The sequence below is a fragment of the Myodes glareolus genome, chromosome 14, assembly GCF_982192425.1.
Source record: "Myodes glareolus chromosome 14, mMyoGla1.1, whole genome shotgun sequence".
Lineage (NCBI taxonomy): Eukaryota > Metazoa > Chordata > Mammalia > Rodentia > Cricetidae > Myodes > Myodes glareolus.
The window spans coordinates 31395215-31415495 of NC_142039.1; the positions used below are offsets into that span (position 1 = coordinate 31395215).

Here is a 20281-nt window from a genome sequence, read left to right on the forward strand (position 1 = left end):
TATAAATATAATATTTAAAGATATTAGAAGGTATGCTAACAAAAAGATCTTGGCATTTTAAGCATAGAGATTTTGTAATTATCTACTTTCAGAATTTTTCTGTAAAGTCTTTGAGTCTTTACATTATGTGTAAATATGACAATAAGGATTCATTCTTTATATCAAGAAGTAAATTAAATATCACTCCAAGTGTGCTGCACTAAGCCCACAGTCAATCAGTACAGGATTAAGCATTATTGTAGCCACAGATATGTTTACTCAGTTCATGTTAAAGATATTCAGCTAACTCCACAAAGCAGGAGTGTTATGGAGAGTATAGGATAACCTTTTCAAAGCCAAATGAAGTGATGAAGTTTCATAATAAACAGATAAGTATTGTTGTGGGTCTAAAGGATGAAAGGTAATTATATACAGAGAGAGAGAAGGAGAGAGAGAGAGAGAGAGAGAGAGAGAGAGAGAGAGAGAGAGAGAACACACATCTACTTCCTTCAAAAGTATGTTATTTCCTGAGATGAGACAGGTAAGTGGTTGTCTCTGCCAGCAGGTTCTTCAGAAAGAAAGGGTATGCACTACAGATATAGGAAGGCTTTACAAAGGAAGTCCTGCTTAACTGCTGAATAAAGGAGGAGTTCACTTCCTTTGAGCAAAGTGTATCCAAGGGTGTGCTAGGAAGAGAGAAAAGTAGAGCATATTCAAAGGCACAGAGCTCTGTTTTGTTTAATAGGAAAACTGAACCAGGTGGTTTATACTCTGGGGTGTAGAAGCATGTCTCAAAGTACTAAACCAGTATGTGGAGCATATATCACGCAATTCAAGAACTGCCCCCTGGTCCTTGTCTTTCAGTTAACACACTGGAGACAGGGAGTTTGAAGGTCTACCATATCCCTCAATAGAACATTTGACAGTTGCTTGCTTCTGCATCACACTCTATTTTTAATCTACACAACCAAATTCTATCCATTTGGTCCCTTTCAAATTTCAAAAACATTAACTTATTAATTGCCATCCATCTAAAAGATCCATCAAACCCTGGTGTAGGAGGGTCTTCTTTCTATGTGTTGTGGGGCAGACAGAACAGAATGCTGGGAAGAAGGCAGTGTGGCAGATGTCATGGCTCTCCTCTCCGAGACGGACACTAGTTAGACTCATGCCAGTAAGCCACAGTCAAGTGGCGATACACATTAATGGAGATGGGTTAAACGAATATGTAAGAGTTAGCCAATAAGAGGTTAGAACTGATGACCCAGACAGTGTTTAAATGAATACAATTTGTGTGTGATTATTTCGGGGTTAAGCGGCCAGGAGCTGGGTGGGATTCAGCCCTCAACTCCTTATACAACAAAACCCTCTTCCCCCACTGTCATAAGACTCAACTAACACTTCAAGACAAATCTTTTCTCTCTCTTAGCTTTAACAGGGGATGAGAATTTTTAACATGAAATCCCCTCTGTCATAGTTTTGCATATTAGTCTTAGAGCATTTGTTCCAGCTGCTTCTTTAGAAAGGTAATTTCTAAAGAAATTTAGAAATGTAAGTATTTAATACATACTTCCTATGTAATAAACTAGACAGAGCCATGGAGCTTCCATGCTCCATATATGGCCACTATATTTTTTTTTACAACTCATGAAATAAAATAGTTTCCTATTTTGTATGTGTGGTGGAATATGGTGAGGATCTGGGGAGATACCTCAATGTTTGTCTTGCAAGCATGAGGACCTGGGTTCAACCCCCAGGAGACAATAAGGAACTTGGGCCACCGCACATGTCTGCAATCCCAGCACTGGGGAAGCAGCCACTGGAGGAACCTTCCAGCACACTGGACATTCAGTCCAGGCCATTGGTGAGCTTATGGTTCTGTGAGACCCTACACACACACACACACACACACACACACACACACACACACACACGAAGTTGGAGAGCCACAGGAGAAAACAACTAACTTTGACCTCTGACCTCCACCTGCATGTACACACACATCTTGCATATCCCTATACGCATGTACAAGACAAACACATACACAGGCAAAATGTCTGAAATTCACATTTCAGTGCCCATTCATACAATTTTTAGGCTCACAGCCAGGCTCATCTATTTGCATACTGTCTACAGCTGCTTTGGGGCTAAATGTCAGAGTTGAGAAGAAAACATGACCCAAGACAACTAAAATATTTTCTCTCTGACTCTTCCCAGAAAAGCTGCCAAGCCAGCTCTTTTGGCTGTTATGTGTCTACCACAGCTAAGCCACACTCTCAGATCTAGAAAGGAAGAAGCACAAAAGCCCCTAGCACAACAGTACTCTTCTTCAGATTCAGGGCTTAGTATCAAAGACTGGCAGCTTCATGATATGGAGATAATGGCAACAGTAATTTAGAGCTTCCCAAGACTGAGGTCCGGAGTTCAGATCCCCATACCCCATGTGAATTCTGGGTAGGTGTGGCATCCTGGCTATAATTCTAGACTTGGAAGTCAAAGATAGGAAATACCCAGAGCACGCTGTTTTATGGAGACTATGATAGAAAATATACATTCAAAAAGCATGCATACATACACATGCATGAAACACACATGAGAAATGGAAAAGGGGGTGGGGACTAGAAGATTCTCTTTCCCCTACAAATATCTGTTCTCTGGTTTTGGGACAGATAAACTATCATCAAATACCCAGCCCCACCCGAGTTTCTAGACGGCTGTTCAGTCCCAAAAGTCTTTAGCATCTATTGGGTAGAACCAAAGCTTAACAAATCCTAACCTTCTTAGCCTCCAAAGCCCATACCATCAGGCAGAAACTGAACTGGTGGATGAGGCGACAGGAATGCAACCCCATTGCTCACTTCACTTGCCAGCATGGCACTTGGGTATGCAGCAGACAGAACAGGGGGTTCGAGCATCTGCTAATCTTCTTCCAGAGCTTGGAGGAACTCCACCAGCAAGAAAAAACCCCAGGAAAGATCTTCTCCAAGCAGTCCCACTGCCCCATACTTAGCTGAGATCTCCACCAGATGATGGGCAAAAGTTATTTCTTCTAAAGTTTTCATTTCATTTCATTTTCTGGATCTTGCAAAGAAAACTTACAAAGAACTAAAGCAGCCATTTCTTCACCTCGACAAAGATTCATTAAAACCTATGAAATTTCCTCAGAATTCATCTCAGCTTATGAGGCAATATACTAATGTTGCATTTATTATCTAGAATTGCATAAAATGTTTTGAGATGGAGAACTTCAATTATGTCATCTTATTCTACAATTATGTCATTTTGTAGCTATTCTTTCCAAACTGGGTAGCAGGATGAATGAGTGTTTAAATTCTAGCAGGAATTATTCACCTATAACTTGTAGAAACGCACAGTTCCATTCTAGCCCAATGTAATGATCTGTTCCCCCAATCAAATGTTACAAGTCTTCTGTTCCATCAAAATATAATTTAAGCATAAAATCACTTTAAATTTTCTTCGGTGTGTGCAACACACGTGTGTGTGTGTGTGATCAGAAGATACTGTCATTCTCAGTGAGGACTGTCATTCCTCAGAAGCTAGCCACCTGACTTTTTTAAACAGGCGCTCTCTCTCTCTCTCTCTCTCTCTCTCTCTCTCTCTCTCTCTCTCTCTCTCTCTCTCTCTCTCTTACTGGCCTAGAGTTCACCAAGTAGGCTAGGTTAGCCAGTCAGCAGGCTTCAGAGCTAAGCCTGTCTCTGCCTCCCCAGCAGTAGAACTGTAAACACGTGCCACCGTGGCCAGTTTTCTCCATGGGTTTGGGAATCAAGTTCACAAATTAAGCACTTTACTACCTGTGCCATCTCCCCAGCCCTCGTGGAGCTATTATTCTCTCTCTCTCTCTCTCTCTCTCTCTCTCTCTCTCTCTCTCTCTCTCTCACACACACACACACACACACACACACACACACACACACACACACAGAGGCTGCTTTTTTATTCCTCCTAAAATACATGCAAATAAGTGATATACAACGAAGCACAAGGATACTGGTAAGAAAAGGTGATTGTTGGGGTTCCCAACACGCATGCGTCGAGACCCAGGCGTTTCCTACGGAGGGTGTGGAGTGCGGGTTGGAATCGAAGCCTCTTAAAATGGCAGATGACTTGGACTTCGAGACAGGAGATGCAGGGGCCTCAGCCACTTTCCCCATGCAGTGTTCAGCATTACGTAAGAATGGTTTTGTGGTGCTCAAAGGCCGGCCAGGTAAGATTGTCGAGATGTCTACTTTGAAGACTGGCAAGCATGGCCATGCCAAGGTCCATCTGGTTGGTATTGACATTTTTACTGGGAAGAAATATGAAGATATCTGCCCGTCAACTCACAATATGGATGTCCCCAACATCAAAAGGAATGATTTCCAGCTGATTGGCATCCAGGATGGGTACCTATCCCTGCTCCAGGACAGTGGGGAGGTATGAGAGGAACTTTGTCTGCCTGAGGGAGACCTTGGCAAGGAGATTGGGCAGAAGTATGACTGTGGAGAAGAGATCCTGATCACAGTGCTGTCTGCCATGACAGAGGAGGCAGCTGTTGCAATCAAGGCCATGGCAAAATAACTGGCTCACAGGGTGGCTGTGGTGGCAGCAGTGATCCTTGAGCCTACAAAGGCCTTTCCCCCAGCTGGGTTCTGCTCTGGCTGGGCCCTTGGCTGGACTCCTATACAATTTATTTGACGTTTTATTTTGGTTTTCCTCACCCCTTCAAACTGTCGGAGAGACCCTGCCCTTCACCTAGCTCCCTTGGCCAGGAATGAGGGAGCCACGGCCTTGGTGAAGCAATCTGCCTCTGCCCTCACAGTCCTGGTAGGGGAAAGGGAGTTGGGTATTGCTTGTGGTTTGGTCCCCTCCACCTCCCTTATTTTCTTTTTAATTCAACTGGAATCAGAAAGCTGTGGATTCTGGCAAATGGTCTTGTATCCTTTATCCCACTTACCCCTGGTCTGGTCCCCTGCTCTCCAGAGTCCTTCACCCCAAGCACCACTTGTACAGACTGGGGACCAGCCCCCTTCCCTGCCTGTGTCTCTTCCCCAAGCCCCTTTAGGGGTAATGAGAAGAGGGGGGAGCAGACATGATCCCTCCTCAGGCCTCTGGGAGGGCCTTGCCTCCATGGGCTTCACCCTTTCCTGTGGCTCTGCCTGACACATTTGTTAAAAATCAAACCTGAATAAAACTACAAGTTTAATATGAAAAAAAAGAAAAAGTGATTGTTGAAAAATTCACATTCTCCCCCAACATGCTGGTCTTTCTTTTGTGTCCCCTCTGCACACACAAAAATTCCCTAAAAGCAAAAATGAATAAACCGAGCTACAATAACACTCGTATTTGTTTTCCTATAGCATGTTTTATTATTTCAATTAGATGTTAGAGGAAACATGCTGTGAGACAAGCCTCTGAAGCTTAAGAAGTCTCAGGAACCTGGTTTGTAAAGCCAACCTTTCTTACATCATCTAGCATTTATCTCATACTGACATTTTTATTATTCAAATTTTCCCACTTGAAAAAGAAGAGCAGTTCATCTGGACTCGCACAACTATCATGCATCATTGATGCCCCATGCATTATTGATGGGGTGAATAATATCCTGAAATGAGAAGTCGCCAGAGATAAAGTTCTGCTTTTTCATCTCCCATTATGGGAAGAAATACTTGTAATTAAAGGGATGCCAGAGAAACTATGAGAAATGGAAAGCTTTCTTGCCTTTTAAATTTATGTGTATGTTTTGCCTACTATCTACGTATGTGTAACACATGTGTACAGTGTCTGCAGAGGCCAAAACAGGAAGTCAGAGCTCAAAGAACTGAAGTTCCAGACGGTTGTGAGCCACCATGTGGGTGCTGGAAATCAAACCCAAGTCCCCTTCAAGAACCACAAGTGTTCTTTGCCATTGAACCACCTCTCCAGAACCCTGAGAAGAGCTCACTGGCAAATCTTAAAAGACTGATAAAAAATTAACAGTGATGTTTATGTATGCTGTGGACAAGGGCCATGGGTCTAAGCAACACAGAGTCTGTGACATCTTTAGATGCATAGAATTTATAAGACCCCCTGGGTATTTGATCAAACTCTGTGAAAGTCACCTTTTGATTGGTTTAACAGAGATGAATGGCCAATAGCTAGGCAGGAAAGATAAGCAGGACTTCTGGACAGAGATAGGAACTCTGGGAAGAAGAGAGGTGGGATTTACCAGCCAGAAACTGAGCAAGTGGGATGTACTATACTGAGCAGAGGTAGTAAGACACGTGGCAGAACAAAGATTAATATAGACAGGTTAACTTAAGCTATAAGAGCTTGTTGGAAGCAAGCCTAAGATAAGGCCAAGTTTTCATAATTAATAAGAAGTCCCTGTGTCACAATTTGGGAAAGGGCAGTCCAAAGAAAGACAAGCTACAACCATACCATCTCTGCTCACAAACATCAGGTAGATACTTCATCACAATAAGGCTATTAAAAAAGAGCAAGTCTTTGTTAAAGTGGTTTCATAAGATCGGATTACTCCCTAAACTATAGATTAGATACTTACTGTAATGATTGTTCTGTCTCTTTAAGAGACAAGCCATGCCCACTCCCTCCCCATTTGCTAAGACAGGCTGATCTTCAGCTTCTAGCCTTAGCTCTCTCTCTCTTTTCCATTTTCCTCTCGAAGAGGCAGCTTCCGTCACTCCCTTCTCTCCCTTCTCTCTCTCTCTCTCTCTCTCTCTCTCTCTCTCTCTCTCTTCTCTCTCCCCCTCTCTCCCTCCTTCCCTCTCTCTCTTTCTCTCCCTCTCTGCTCTTCTCCCCTTCTACCTTCCCTTCCATAACCACTTAATAAATATCCAACCTCACTCTGCATGACCTGCCAATCTGTCTGTCTCTCACCGGCCACCACCATGTGGCTTGCCGCGCAGGGCCAGCGCCTTTAGAGACCTGCAGCATGGTCTCATGCGCAGTACCTGCCTAGGACTGGCTGCTCTCAGGACTTCCTGCCCAGTGCCTGCCACCACCAGGGATCCTGCAGCATTTTTAATTTTTCCATTACAGTTACATTGATATATAACAGTGGTTCTCAAACTGTGCTTCTGTGGAGTCCTGGGGTTCCATCAGATCTACTGTGTTTGAGGTAATATTATTCCCTTGTGTTGTGATCTTTCCTACTATTTTAAATTTGTATATAATCAAACTCATGCTTAAAACAACTCTTTTTAAAAATATCTTCTAAAACCTGGATTGCTTTGATACATTAGATACATCATTATGATTTTTTTAAATTTGTTTTATTATATTTATTTTTATGGGTGCATGTCTGACAACTTTCGAGAGTTATTTCCCTCTTTCCACCATCTGGGCCCCAGGGACAGAACTCAGCTAGCTGGTCAGACCTAGTGGGCAGCAATCACTTTTACCCACTGAGCCATCTCGCCAGTCTGACTTCATTATGTCTTAAGTGCTTGTTGCCATGGGTTTAGATCCCTGACCAAGGTGAAGACAGCAGCACATGGCACCATATGAGAAGATTAATATTCACACTATATGAGAAGATAAGTATTCACCATGGCATATCACTATAGACTGTCCCCTGTACAGAACTGAAGAGCCAAACAGATCAGTCTCCAGTGAAAGTGTAGAAATCCTTCACAGAGGGGCTGGGGAGTTGGATCATTTGAGTTTGTTATTGTTATTCTGGTCTTCCTGTGTAAAAGCACAATAGAGTATCTGTTTTTAGTTTTCTTGTGGCTAAATATGCCTGGTTTCAGCTATTAAACATCAGTCATGAGTAGTCTCTTCCTGTAATTCAAGTCAACACCATCGGGCAACGCAAATTTACCAAAGACACATTAGGTGAACTGTTTATTACTTAATGAAGTATCTTGCAGATCACAAAGTCACGGTAAGTGACAAGAATAATGAAAAATGAGAACTGTCCCATTTCCCAGACTGTGCTCCCCTATAAGCCACTCTGGTCCAAAGTGGGTTTTCTGTTATAACTGACTAGATCATCTGCAAAGCCAGGCCGCACAGGCCACATCCAGGGATGAAGTCTACACTCTACATGCGGATGTATCCTTTTTAAAAGGTGTGCCAAGGACAGGAGAGATGGCTCTGGCTGCAAAAACTTGAGGACCTCAGGTCAATCCCTAGAATCCGAGCACAGAAAGCTGGGCACAGAAGTGCACCTTTGCTTGTACCTTTGAGGCAGGGTCTTCTTCCTCTGCAGCCTAGGCTTTCCTTGAACTCTCGATGTAGTTTAGGCTGACCATGAACTCATTGCAATCCTGTCCCAGTATCCCAAGTACTAGGATTTCTAGTACAAACCGCTACACAGGGCCATTCGACTTGTATTTTTAACATACAATAGGGCCCTACACATATTGTCGTATCTGTAGCCCCATCACTCAGAAGTGGCTGAGCCGGGAAGATCAGTAGCATAGCATGCGGTAGTTAGCCTGGGTTACAAATTATTCATCTCATGAATATTTTCAAATTCATTTGAATACGAGTGGGTAAATGTCTTTTTATGATTTAATTTCCTCTGTATGGGTTATTAATCCCTTCAACCCATATGAAACTTAACATTTGATTACTTGAGATCTTGCCCTTTTTCATTAGATTGATTACTGGTTTTTCTACTGATTTTCTTTCAAAGAACAAGCTTTTTTAAATTAACTAACCCCCTAGTTAACCTTACTGCTCCATCTTGCTGATTTCCTGTGGCGATTTTGTTGTTCTCTTCCTACTTTTCTACTTAGTTGTTCACTTGTCTCACTTTGAAGAACATGTGAATTTAATGCTATAAATATTATCTTCGCTGCTTAACTACACCACACACATCCTAAGACATCCTGCTTGATCTTTCTATTCAAGAATCATAATTCTGTATTCCTTTCATTTTGCTTCTCCTTCAACCCAAGATTTATTTCCTACTGTATTTCTTAATTTTAAGGTATAGGGATCTTTTGTTCTAGAGGAGGGTGTGGTTGTAGACAAGGCTGCTCCTTCGCATTGGTCAACTATGCTCTCCAATATGTTCCTGTCACCAGATCGGGAAACAATACGAATGTCATCTTTCCTTTGCATCTTCCTGTTTGCTCGCTGATGACATGCGTAAGAATGCCAGTCACTGAGCTCACCTTGGAGACAGTGTTTTATACCCTATGTAACTCTGTTTTTATGACAAAAAATAAACAAGATTTAAAAAACTATGATTGCCTGATAACTTATGACATCTCCCTAATATTTTTATGCATGTGTATATGCAAGGATGTGCTGGTGCACAGGCACATGTGTGCATGTGGAGGCAGGAGATCACCCTCCAGTGTTATTTCTAAGGAGCCATCTGCCTTGCTTTTTCTGGCATAAACTCTTTCACTTCTTGGAACCAGTTGATGCTGCTAGGCTGGCCAGAAGTGATCCCCAGGTATCTGCCCGGCTCCATCTTTCCAGCCCTGAAATTTCAAGCAGTGATGACATAAACTCTGGAGATTTGAACTCACATCTCCATGCTGGCATGGTAAGATCTCTAAGCTCTCAACTAAGCCTCTCCCCAACTGAAGTCTCTAAAAGTCTCCTAAAGATTTATTTATGTGGCCAGCAGTCAGTGGGGTATGTGCACAGATGTGGAAGTGCCCACAGAATCCAGAAGAGGGCATGCAGCCCTCTGGAGATGGAGTTACAGGCAGTTATGAGCCGCCCAACAAAGGTACTGGTAACCAACTTCAGCTGTCTTCAGCAGCCGAAAGCACTCTTAACCACAGAACCACCATTCCAGCCCCCAACTGAAATGTTAAAAATTGACTTCTGCCTCAGAGTTTCTGCCCAAAATTCAAAGCCTGACTTCCCACCTTTATAAAGACAAAAATGAAATGCAAACACCTGTCGTGTTGAATAAGGAATAACCAATCATGTCATCAGAGGTAAACATTTCTATTTTCTACAGGAAAATCTACGTTGATATTTCAAACCTTCCCTTTCAGGGGAAGATGAGCCTGAATAAAAATCTTAGGAGCATAATGCATAATCTCCTTCAGGAAGGCAGTCTTGCCTTTGATGGAAAGATGCTATGGCCTGAGCTATTTCTGGGACTGCTTCCAGGCCTTCATATATAATTGATATAGTCTGACTGGTTATTGCCGACAATCACTCTATGCTCCTTATTTCATGATAAACGCAGGAGATACCAATCGGAGAAAGGAAAACTACAACCCATTTTTCTACTAATGAAAGTCAAATCCAGCTACATGCAGGTGAAATATGGGACTACAGGTGTGTTTACATACTGCAATCATGAATGAAGGCCTGGAGTTCCGTCTCTTTGTCATTACGTGTTAAATTTTTCCAGTTCAGGCCACAGAGCTTGTCACCAAAAGACAAAAAGGGAGTTAAATCTGGTCCCCAGGGGTCCAGGGCGTGATATATAGAGGCAAGAGAAACATGAGCGTAAACTCTGCAATGTCCTATAAAGACCGCAGGATGCAGACCAAATGGCACATCCCAGAAATACAGCCTCCCTCAAAAAACAAAAAAAAAACAAAAAACAAAAAAACATCAAAGTGGGGACTGCAATGGTATTTGGGGAAAGGTAACCTGGAAGAGAGGCTGCTTTATGTGGGCTTTAATGGACAAGCCCCTTTCCCCTTATTTTTAGCAGCAATCAGCTTCTGTCTCAAAGTCGCTAAGTCCTGAAAACCGAAGCGCAGAGCCCCAGCTCTACATGAAAAAGGCAAAGAGAAAAAGCTACTGGGAGGAAAGAATGAGGGAGCAGGTGCGTATCCAAGGGAAGCCAGGCAAGGACAGGAGCCAGGCTAATGTGGGCCAGAGATCCAGCTACCTAAAGGGTGGAGAGGAAGGATCTTACATTGTAACAAAATAAGAAGACAAGCCAGTGCTTTTCCCAGCATCGGTTTTGACTTTAAATCTACACTCTGTAAACAAGTCAATGCCACTTTTCGTACTACAGTCCTTCATAAGAGAAAGGACGTAAGACACTGTGAATGTAAAGGATTATATATCCGGTTCATTGGATCATCTACAGCAAATAAAGAGTCAGGTTCCTTGCTAAGAACTAAACCATTCAGGTGAAGACCTAGACAGACCTATGTGAATGCTTGATTGTCACTGGGCAGACCCATTGTTGAACTAGGAATATGTATTACCAGATGTGAGGAGAAAAGACGACCCTGGGTGTCATTCCTTGGGTGTTGTCCACATTTTTTTAAGCTTTAAGACAGGGTCTCTCAGCAATTTAAGGAAACTGGGCTGACAGGCCAGTGAGTCCCAAGGAGCTACCTGCCACTGCCTTCCCAATGTCCAGATTGCAGGTATGCATAACCATGTCAAAGTTGTTTATGTGGATTCTGGGGATGAAACTTGGATCCATGTGTGCGCAAGCATTTTACCAATGGAGTCACCTCCCTAACCCATACTATTATTTAGTATCAGAAACCAACTCCCTTAACAAAGAGTCAAAACAATGTCATCTAATACAATGTTCAATATAATGAGGATAATCAAATGTCAGGCTACAAGGCTGGAGAAATGGATCAGAGGTTATGTTCTTTCAGAGGGGACCTGGGTTTGGTGCCCAGCATCCATTTGGCAGCTGATAACTGCCTGTAATTCAGTCCCACGGTATCTGATGCTGTGTTCTGACATGCAAGGGCACCACACACATGATGAACATATATACATGTAGGCAAATACTCACAAAAAGTGAAAGTATTCTTAAAGAGTCAGTTAACCATAGAAACTTGTTCCAGCCACACACACACACACACACAAATGTAAAAAACCAAAGAAAATGCTAAATATGAAGATGCTGGTTTTCAAAGAATAGCTTTCATAACTAGACATATCACAGTAAATTTTATAAGGACAATGTTCCAATAAAATTTGTCAAACTAAAAGTAAGTGTAAGAAGAAGACTTGGGATGAATCTCAGTTGGCTGAGTTCTTACCTAGCATCCATAAAGCTCTGAGTTCAAATCCAGAACTGTAGAAACCAGGTGTGTTGGTGCACACCTGAAATTCCAGCACCAGGAAATGGAAACAGAAGGGTCATAAGTTCATGGGCCTCCTTGGGCTACACGGAAAGTTCAAGGTGAGCCTGAGCTATGTGAGACCTTTTGCAAAAAATATCTAAGGAAGAGTATACTGTCCTTAACATATACTTAACTACATGAGTCCTTGTCTAAAAAAAAAATCTAAACAGGTGCATAATATATTTAACATTGATAGTTATAAAGTTAAGAATGTCATGTGGCATAAATAACTATAATAAATATATCATATATACTCATTGTTAGTTTGTAACTAAGAGGTGCTGCAGCAGGAAGGAATGATCAAATATTTGAAGCCAAAAGTTTTGGTATAAATGTGCACAGCCCTTACCAACAGTGTTGTTGAAGTCATGTGGAATATTTCAAGTTTAGAAACCGAAGTCTATTTCCAGTTCTTTATTTGTGCAATGAATATGATCGCAATACCTACTTTCTCTTATGGTGGAACTGAAATGAGATTGTGCACACCGAGAACACTATAAACCCGAAAGGACTACACAAGAGAGCACTGCACGGGCCGTTTCTCATTCATTTTATGACTCCCATAAATATCTTCCTTCTCCAATTCTTCATCAACTGACCTATCAGCAGGCCCAGGGTGTTCCTAGAGCATAGTCTAAATCCAATCACATCTCCCATGGCCATAGTACCAAGTAAGAGGAAGAATCAGCTGCCAATCAGACAAATCAAGCACCTTCCTGCTCCTTCCCAGTTTCCTCTCTCACTCTCCATACTCCCAAATCCCTGTAAGAGCCATGAGAATCTTTAGAGCCCTTCAAACAAATGGAATTACTGCCCAGCTCCATAGTCCCACCCCTACAGCCTTCCTTTGCCTTACAAAGAAACCTGGACTCCTTCCCATCCCAGGCTCTAAGTCATCCTTACAGACTTCCTCTACTGCAGCCGGTCCCCTTGTGCTAACCAAGCAGTCCTCCTGCCTGCCCAGGAGATGTTGCAGGACTTTGTTCTTCTTGGTAGAACTTTCAAGAACTTAGACACGTCAATCTGACCTATTCCACTATTACTCTTTCAAAAATGCTTTCCTGAAGTGGAGCTCTGTAAAGAACAGCACCTCCCCTGAACAAGGCCTCCCTGGATCTCTGTCATCCTGGCTAGTCTGCTTTCCTCCCAGGTCTTTCCCCTTTCAGTAATCACATCATTTATGGACGCATTTGCTTCTCCGCTTCTGAATTGCCATCATGAATCAAGGCCTTTTCTACACTTGTGAACAGTGCACCCCAATTCTCTGCAACCCATAAAGACTCAGCTTTCAGATGAAGAAGTGAAAACATTTTCCTTCTTAGTTTACAAGTTGTTTGTCCCATAGAAAGCAATACAGTGCTCAGGCACAAACTCAGTACCATGAGTGAAACGCGAATACTCCATCAGTCTTGAGAGCTCTCTACCCACCTTGGAATTGGAAGTCGACTCCAAAAAACAAAGTCTGTTGCCAAACCCTTCTGCGGCCAAGCATAGCTTCTGCTGCTCCTTGTGGACGGTCGCAGTGCACTGCAGAACCACCTCATCGTCCTGCAGAAAGAAACAGAAAGGAAAGTGAGCTTCCACAAGGCTGGGCTAAGTAAGATCTAGAAAAACGCGATTTTATTACCTATCAATAATCTGAGGTGTATTAGATAGCTTAGCAGTTAAAAGCACTTGCTGCTCTTGCGAAAGACCCATGTTTCATTTTCAGTACCCACATAGTGACACATAACCATCTGTAACTCCAGTTACAGGGGATCTGGGGGATTGGGTATCATCTTCTGACTGCCATGGGCACCAGGCACACTAATCAAATAAAATACCTTAAAATTTTTAAGTGTGAGCTATGCTAGTTAGTTTTAACTAGACACAACCTTGAATCACTTGGGGAAAAGCCTTTATGAGGAGTTATGTAGATCAGGTTTGTAGGCCCATGGGCATGTCTTCATGGTGAATCAATTCAGGAAGAGCTAGCCCATTGAGGGAAGCACTGTTCCCCAAGCAAGGGGCCCTCAACAGAATAAGAGGGGACAAAGCTATCTGAGAGAAAGCAAGCAAGGAAGGCTGTGCTAATTCTTTCTTTGCTTAACCTCTGATGTGATGTGACTAGCTGTTTGGTTTCCTGCCTTAACTTCCGCCCCCCAAAGATGGACTAAAACCTGAGATGGAAAACCAATAAACTCTTCCCTCCCCAATGTTGCTTTTGGTCCGGGTGTTTTCATTTGTTTGCTTGTTCTTAATCACGGTAGCAGAAAGGAAACTAGACCATGAGCCATGTATAAGAACTACCACCAGAAGAGACTATACAGTGTCAGTCCCTCAGGTGCTTTTTAAACCCTAAGAAGGAAGCTGGATGCTGGAGAAAGAGAAGAGCCAGGGCCATTGATGGTCATCAGTTTTCTCATTGCTATCACCAAAGACAAACATTTATAAATGAGGGCAGGATTTTTTCTATTCCACACTCACACAGTTTCAACCACCAGAAATGCCAAGAAACCATTTGTTTCTGAGGACTTCGTACATCTTCAAGAACGAAACAGGTTCTACAGGCTGGCGTGCATGTCAGTCTAAAACTAACTTAGGGAAATATGCCAATAACTGAACTGGGTTCGAGTTGATGGTCAGTTGCTCCAGTTTTACCACACAGTGACAGATCCTATCTGAGAAGATCCAGGGCTGCTTAAAAACCCAGCGAGACCATTTGTTAGTTTAATACTTGTAAATACAACAAGGGATTAGAACAAATTACTAAAGCAGGATTACTGACAAATGTGCTCATGGGAAAAGGTGATCTACAGGATGACTTGACACAGAGACTATGACATATCCAAGAAGAGGCATAGAGTCCCTAAGTAAGGTCAGACTAGGCTACCTAGCAAGATCATGACCAGACCACTATGCCTTGCAAAAAAGAATGGGCAGAATCTGCCATCCTGGCTCTGCCTTGCAAGAGGTCATGTGATCTCAAGTAAGGCCTTCAATCTCTGAAATGATGATGCAAGACAAAGTTCTACCACAATGACTCCAGGAGGGAACAGACTGAGAGTAAGAGTAGATGAAAGGTATTTTGTAACAAAATATCATCCCATTTAACAGGTTCTATTATTCATGGCAAATGTCAAAAAATATTATCACTTATAGTGTGTGTGTGTGTGTGTGTGTGTGTGTGTGTAGGCCAGAGATCTGAACAGGCTGTCTTTCTTAATCCCTTTTCACTTTGTTTTGTTTTGTTTTGTTTGTTTGTTTGTTTTACTTTTTTGAGACAAGGTCTGTCTCTGAGTCTGAAACTGACTCAAAAGGCCTGAGCAATGAATCCCAGGTATCCTCCTGTGTCCACCTCTCTAGGACTGGAAGCAGAGGCACAATTCTGCTACACCAGATTGTTTCATGTTGTTTTCACCTGGACTGTGAGAGAGCAAAGACAGCCCTCAAGCTTGCAGGGCACGTGCTGACTCATCTCAATTCCACCACTTGTATGTTGACATGTCACCCGCAAACCCACAGGAGGATACACAACAGAGGAAAGAATCCAAGCACCCATTGATCCTCCCATGCGTCTGCCCGGAAGAGGGCTGCCCCAGAAGCCCTGCAACAGTGATTGCACCTGTACCGCATTCCACTGCAGAACGGAAGGGAAAAGATGAGTAAGAGGGATGGATCTCCAGAAACAGAAAATCAGCTGCTTTGCTTAACTCAAATAAATGCTGTGTGCATCTGAGAAAAAACCCACATTCTGCTTTGCATCTTAAACCTTTCTGGTGTCTGTCATTTGCTCGCATTTCCTATATATCAGCAGCACCAAGGCGCAGGGAGCAGATAGTGCCTGCCACGGGCTGAGGCCGGCTGTTAACTTCCACCCTCCAAGTCCACTGCTGGTTGCTCATTAATTTGAGTGAACATTCATTTTACTTGAAAAGCCATTTGCTGGGGGGAAAAATAGCCTGATTTCCCTATAAGTAAAAGCAAATGCAAAATTCATGCGCTGCATAGCAAAATAAAAGATCATGAAGTGCTTTACATAATCTACTACAAGATCAAAGCTATATGGTGGTTTCCAAACACGCAGTGTAATGAGAAAGCTGGAAATGGTACTGATGTGCTCGTAGGCCTAGCAAATCCCAGAGGCCTCTTACTATTTTGTATTACATGTCCTATGGACCCAGCTCTATTATGCAAACAACACTCAAAGGCAAAAGAACCTTTGGGGAAAGCTGGAGACAGCCCCGGTGTTATTTAGTAAGGAACTATTCATGAATTAAAGACATGGAAGTGAGCAGAGGTGAAGACAATAAGAGCTGTGGGTAGGTAGGGGACTCACGAGAACAGTAGCCCTACTAAATAACTGTGAAAACAGGGAAAGCATCACATAGTTCCCAAAAGCATGGAGCATGTCTGCCCCTCACTATTCCCATGTAATACAAAGACGAAAATAGGGAAGGCATCACATAGTTCCCAAAGGCATGAAGCATATCTGCCCCTCACTATTCCCATGTGATACAAAGACTAGTCACACACATAGGAGGAAAAAATGAAGCACAATGTAACTTTTTTCTCACTAAGACTTGTTACACATATTTCCAGGAACTGAATCATTAAATCTAATGTATCCGAATCTCAAAGCCATATCCACATTGTTTCTACCATGAACTGAATTTTTAACCATACTTGTGACCAGCAGGATTGTTTCCCATATCCTGACATGCATCCTGACGCCAGAGGATCTTGCTAAAATGCATACTCCTGTTCTGTAGGCTTTGGGTGGTACTAAGAGTGCATTTCTAATAGACACCAATGTTAAGGCTATTCTCTGAGTATCCAGGATCCATAATGGGTCTCACAAAGGAGATCCTAGGAGACGTGGGTGGTCTTCCCTAAGTGTTTAAGAGGCCACCAATAAAAGCATTGGGATATTAAAATGAGTCTATATGCTAGAGATGTAAGCAGTACATCTGCCTAGCATGCATCAGGCCATGTGTCAATCCCCGGCACTTCATAAACTCTAAGTCGTGACACACAATTATAATCTCAGCCCTGGGGAGATGCAGGAAGAAGGGTCAGAAATTGGTTAAAGGCTACCCTAGACTATAGAACAGGTTGAGGTCAGTCTGGGATATCTCAAATCCTGTCTCAAAACTAACTGAATAAATAAGTAAATAATGACGGGAGAAGTCAGCCAGTCAGGCTATGTATACTGGGGGAAAAAACAGAAATGTAGAAATCATTTGGAATGTCATGGCATGAACATTAATCATTCAAAAAACAAATGAAGATAAACAATTTACCCAAGAACACTATCGATGCCCCTCGACCAAAGAATGGGTAAGGAAAATGTGGCATATTTACACAATGGAGTACTACACAGCAGAAAAAAATAATGACATCTTAAAATTTGCAGGCAAATGGATGGAGTTAGAAAACATCATATTGAGCGAGGTAACCCAGACCCAGAAAGACAATTATCATATGCACTCACTCATAAGTGGATTTTAGACATAAAGCAAAGAAAACCAGCCTACAATTCACAATCCCAGAGAACCTAGACAACAATGAAGACCCTAAGAGAGACTTAATCTACATAGGAAGTAGAAAAAGACAAGATCTTCTGAGTAAATTGGGAGCATGGGGAGGGGAGAGAAAGTGAGGGGAGCAGAGAAAAATGTAGAGCTCAATAAAAGCAAGAAAAAATAAATGGGAAAAAAACACTATTGAACTTATGTGATTGACATTTACACATAATTTTGCTTTCATGTTGCACCTTAAATTTGGGTGACAATGCAACCCAGGAACCACATAACACTGTTCAGAAAAGCTCAACTACATTACCAAGGAGACAGGATATAACCAGGACTGCCAATCATGACTTGGCTTGAAAAGACATAGCCTAACCTGACATACCCACAAAGCTTTTTCTAGTATACATGAGAACAATCTCTATTTTCTAGCCCCGAAAGTGACGGGTTCCCATTTTTGACAGAAAGTAATATATGCCAAACACTTGATGGACCAAACAGCAGAATGCACGCCACCTGCCAACTCCCTTTTATTAGCCCATCACTCATCCCCGGGAAGACGCTTTCTCCTGTGATAGAAGAGCCTGCAGGCTTCCCAGGAAGAGCTAGTAGAGACGACTTGCAGTTTTCTGCTGACTGAAACCGTGTACAGCAACTTTGGCTTTGCTTAGCATGTGTCTAATATGTGCGTGATGACCTACCTTGAATATTCATGTATATAAAACCTAGTTTCTATCCCCAGAGCTGAAGACTAATATTGTCTAACACTGAAGAGGTCCAGAATACTAGCAATGGAAGTGTGTCTGCCTGGGTCATTGGTGCAGGAGAATTGTTTGTATTCTGTCAATCATGTATTTTAATAAAATGCTGATTGGCCAGGCAGGAAGTATAGGCGGGTCAACCAGACAGGAAGTAGAGGCGGGTCAACCAGACAGGAAGTAGAGGCGGGGCAATGAGAATAGGAGAAGGCTAGGGAGGAGGAAGCTCCCTCAGCCATTCCTGCACAGATCACTGAAGCAGCAACATGTGAGCTGACCAGCTAGAAAAGGTACTGAGCCGTGTGGCTAGTGTAGATAAGGATAATGGGGGTAATATATGTTATAAGTGGCCTGACCTAATGGGCCAATCAGTTTTATAATCTTATGGAGTCCTGTGTGTGATTTATCTTTGGGGCATGCCTGCTGTGGGGTACTGGGCGGGACAGATACCCCAACAAGCTGGCCCCTCATGTTACAGGTCATAAGGCTTCTTCCAAATGAGCACTTGAGGCCTAAGCCTGAAATTCACAGCTCTTGTTTCTGAACCTGGTCCTGGGTATCAATTGTGTGTAAGGCAGGCGAGCAATGGCCGGAGTGCCTCCTACCTTAGCACATAAAGCTAAAAGCACCTTAAAATTTACACCGGCTACACTTTTTTTTTTTCAAGCATTAGTTTTTAAATTTGGTAATTTTATATTTTTGGACAATATACTGGGGTCATATTGGCCCCCATCACGTCCCTGCTCACTACTGGCATCCTTCAATGCAAGTTGTTATTTCACTATTTTTTTTATTTCAAAACCTAGCTGTTAATGAAGCAAGGATGAGTAGCATTATAAAACGCTCTTGCTGCTCCCACAGTGAAGCTAGGTATGTTGGCACAAGGCCTAGAACTTCAGAAACTGGTAGGTAGAGACAGGAGACGCATGAGTTTGAGGTCAGCATGGCTGGGGATACAGCTCAATTGGTAGACTGTCTTTTCATTTCTAAAAATACATACTTTATTTTATGTGTGGTATACAATTTACATATAAATAACATTGTCATAAAATGTTTTGATACAGTTTTAAACCCAAGAAATGGAAATTTAGTGGGGCAGTGGTGGCCATATGCCTTTGATCCCAGCAATAGGGAAGCAGAGGCAGGCAGATCTCTTTGAGTTCAAAGCCAGCCTGATCTACAGAGCTGTCAAGGCTACACAAAGAAACCCGGCCTCGCAAAAAGGAAGGAAGGAAGGAGGGAGGGAGGGAGGGAGGGAGGGAGGGAGGGAGGGAGGAAGGAGGGGAAATCATAGAGAGAGGGAGAAAGAGAAAGAGAGAGGGAGGGAGGGAAGAAGGAAGGAAGGAAGGAAGGGAGGGAGGGAGGGAGGGGGGGAGGGAGGGAGGGAGGGAGGGAGGGAGGGAGGGAGGGAGGGAGAGAGGGAGGGAGGGAGGAGGGGAACTCATAGAGAGAGAGAGAGAGAAAGAGAAAGAGAGAGGGAGGGAAGAAGGAAGGAAGGAAGGGAAGGAGGGAGGGAGGGAGGGAGGGAGGGAGGGAGGGAGGGAGGGAGGGGGGAGGGGAGAAAGGGAGGGAGGGAGGAGGGGAACTCATAGAGAGAGAGAGAGAGAAAGAGAAAGAGAGAGGGAGGGAAGAAGGAAGGAAGGAAGGGAAGGAGGGAGGGAGGGAGGGAGGGAGGGAGGGAGGGAGGGAGAGAGGGAGGGAGGGAGGGAAAGAGGAAGGAAGGAAATTTTAAATTACTAGAGCCCTCTTCATGGAAGAAATATTTTTTAAAAATCACTTTTTCTAAATAGGTCAACGTGACAAATGTATCCATTGACTAGCAATGTCTAATTGCTATTATAATAATGATCTATGGAGCTAAGAAGAAAGCCCACTCTCCAAGGAACGACACATGTTGAGTTTTTCTGGAACATAAAATGGTTCTAGCTGCTTAAGTACACAGAACGTTGAATTCACATGTCCTGGTAGAGTGCTTGCCTAGCATGCTTGAAGATTCGATCCC

At 42.9% G+C, this 20281-nt stretch overlaps 1 protein-coding gene and 1 pseudogene across 1 annotated transcript in view; one reads left to right on the forward strand and one right to left on the reverse strand.

Moving 5' to 3' along the window:
- The window catches only part of Ryr2 (ryanodine receptor 2), a 569025-nt gene that overhangs the window by 375765 nt on the left and 172979 nt on the right, over positions 1 to 20281 (reverse strand). The window contains exon 2 of the mRNA XM_087896432.1: positions 13440 to 13559. Coding sequence (XP_087752558.1) covers positions 13440 to 13559 — 120 coding nt within the window. The remainder of the gene's footprint in view (positions 1 to 13439; positions 13560 to 20281) is intronic.
- Positions 4070 to 4847, forward strand: LOC148119782 (eukaryotic translation initiation factor 5A-1-like; annotated as a pseudogene).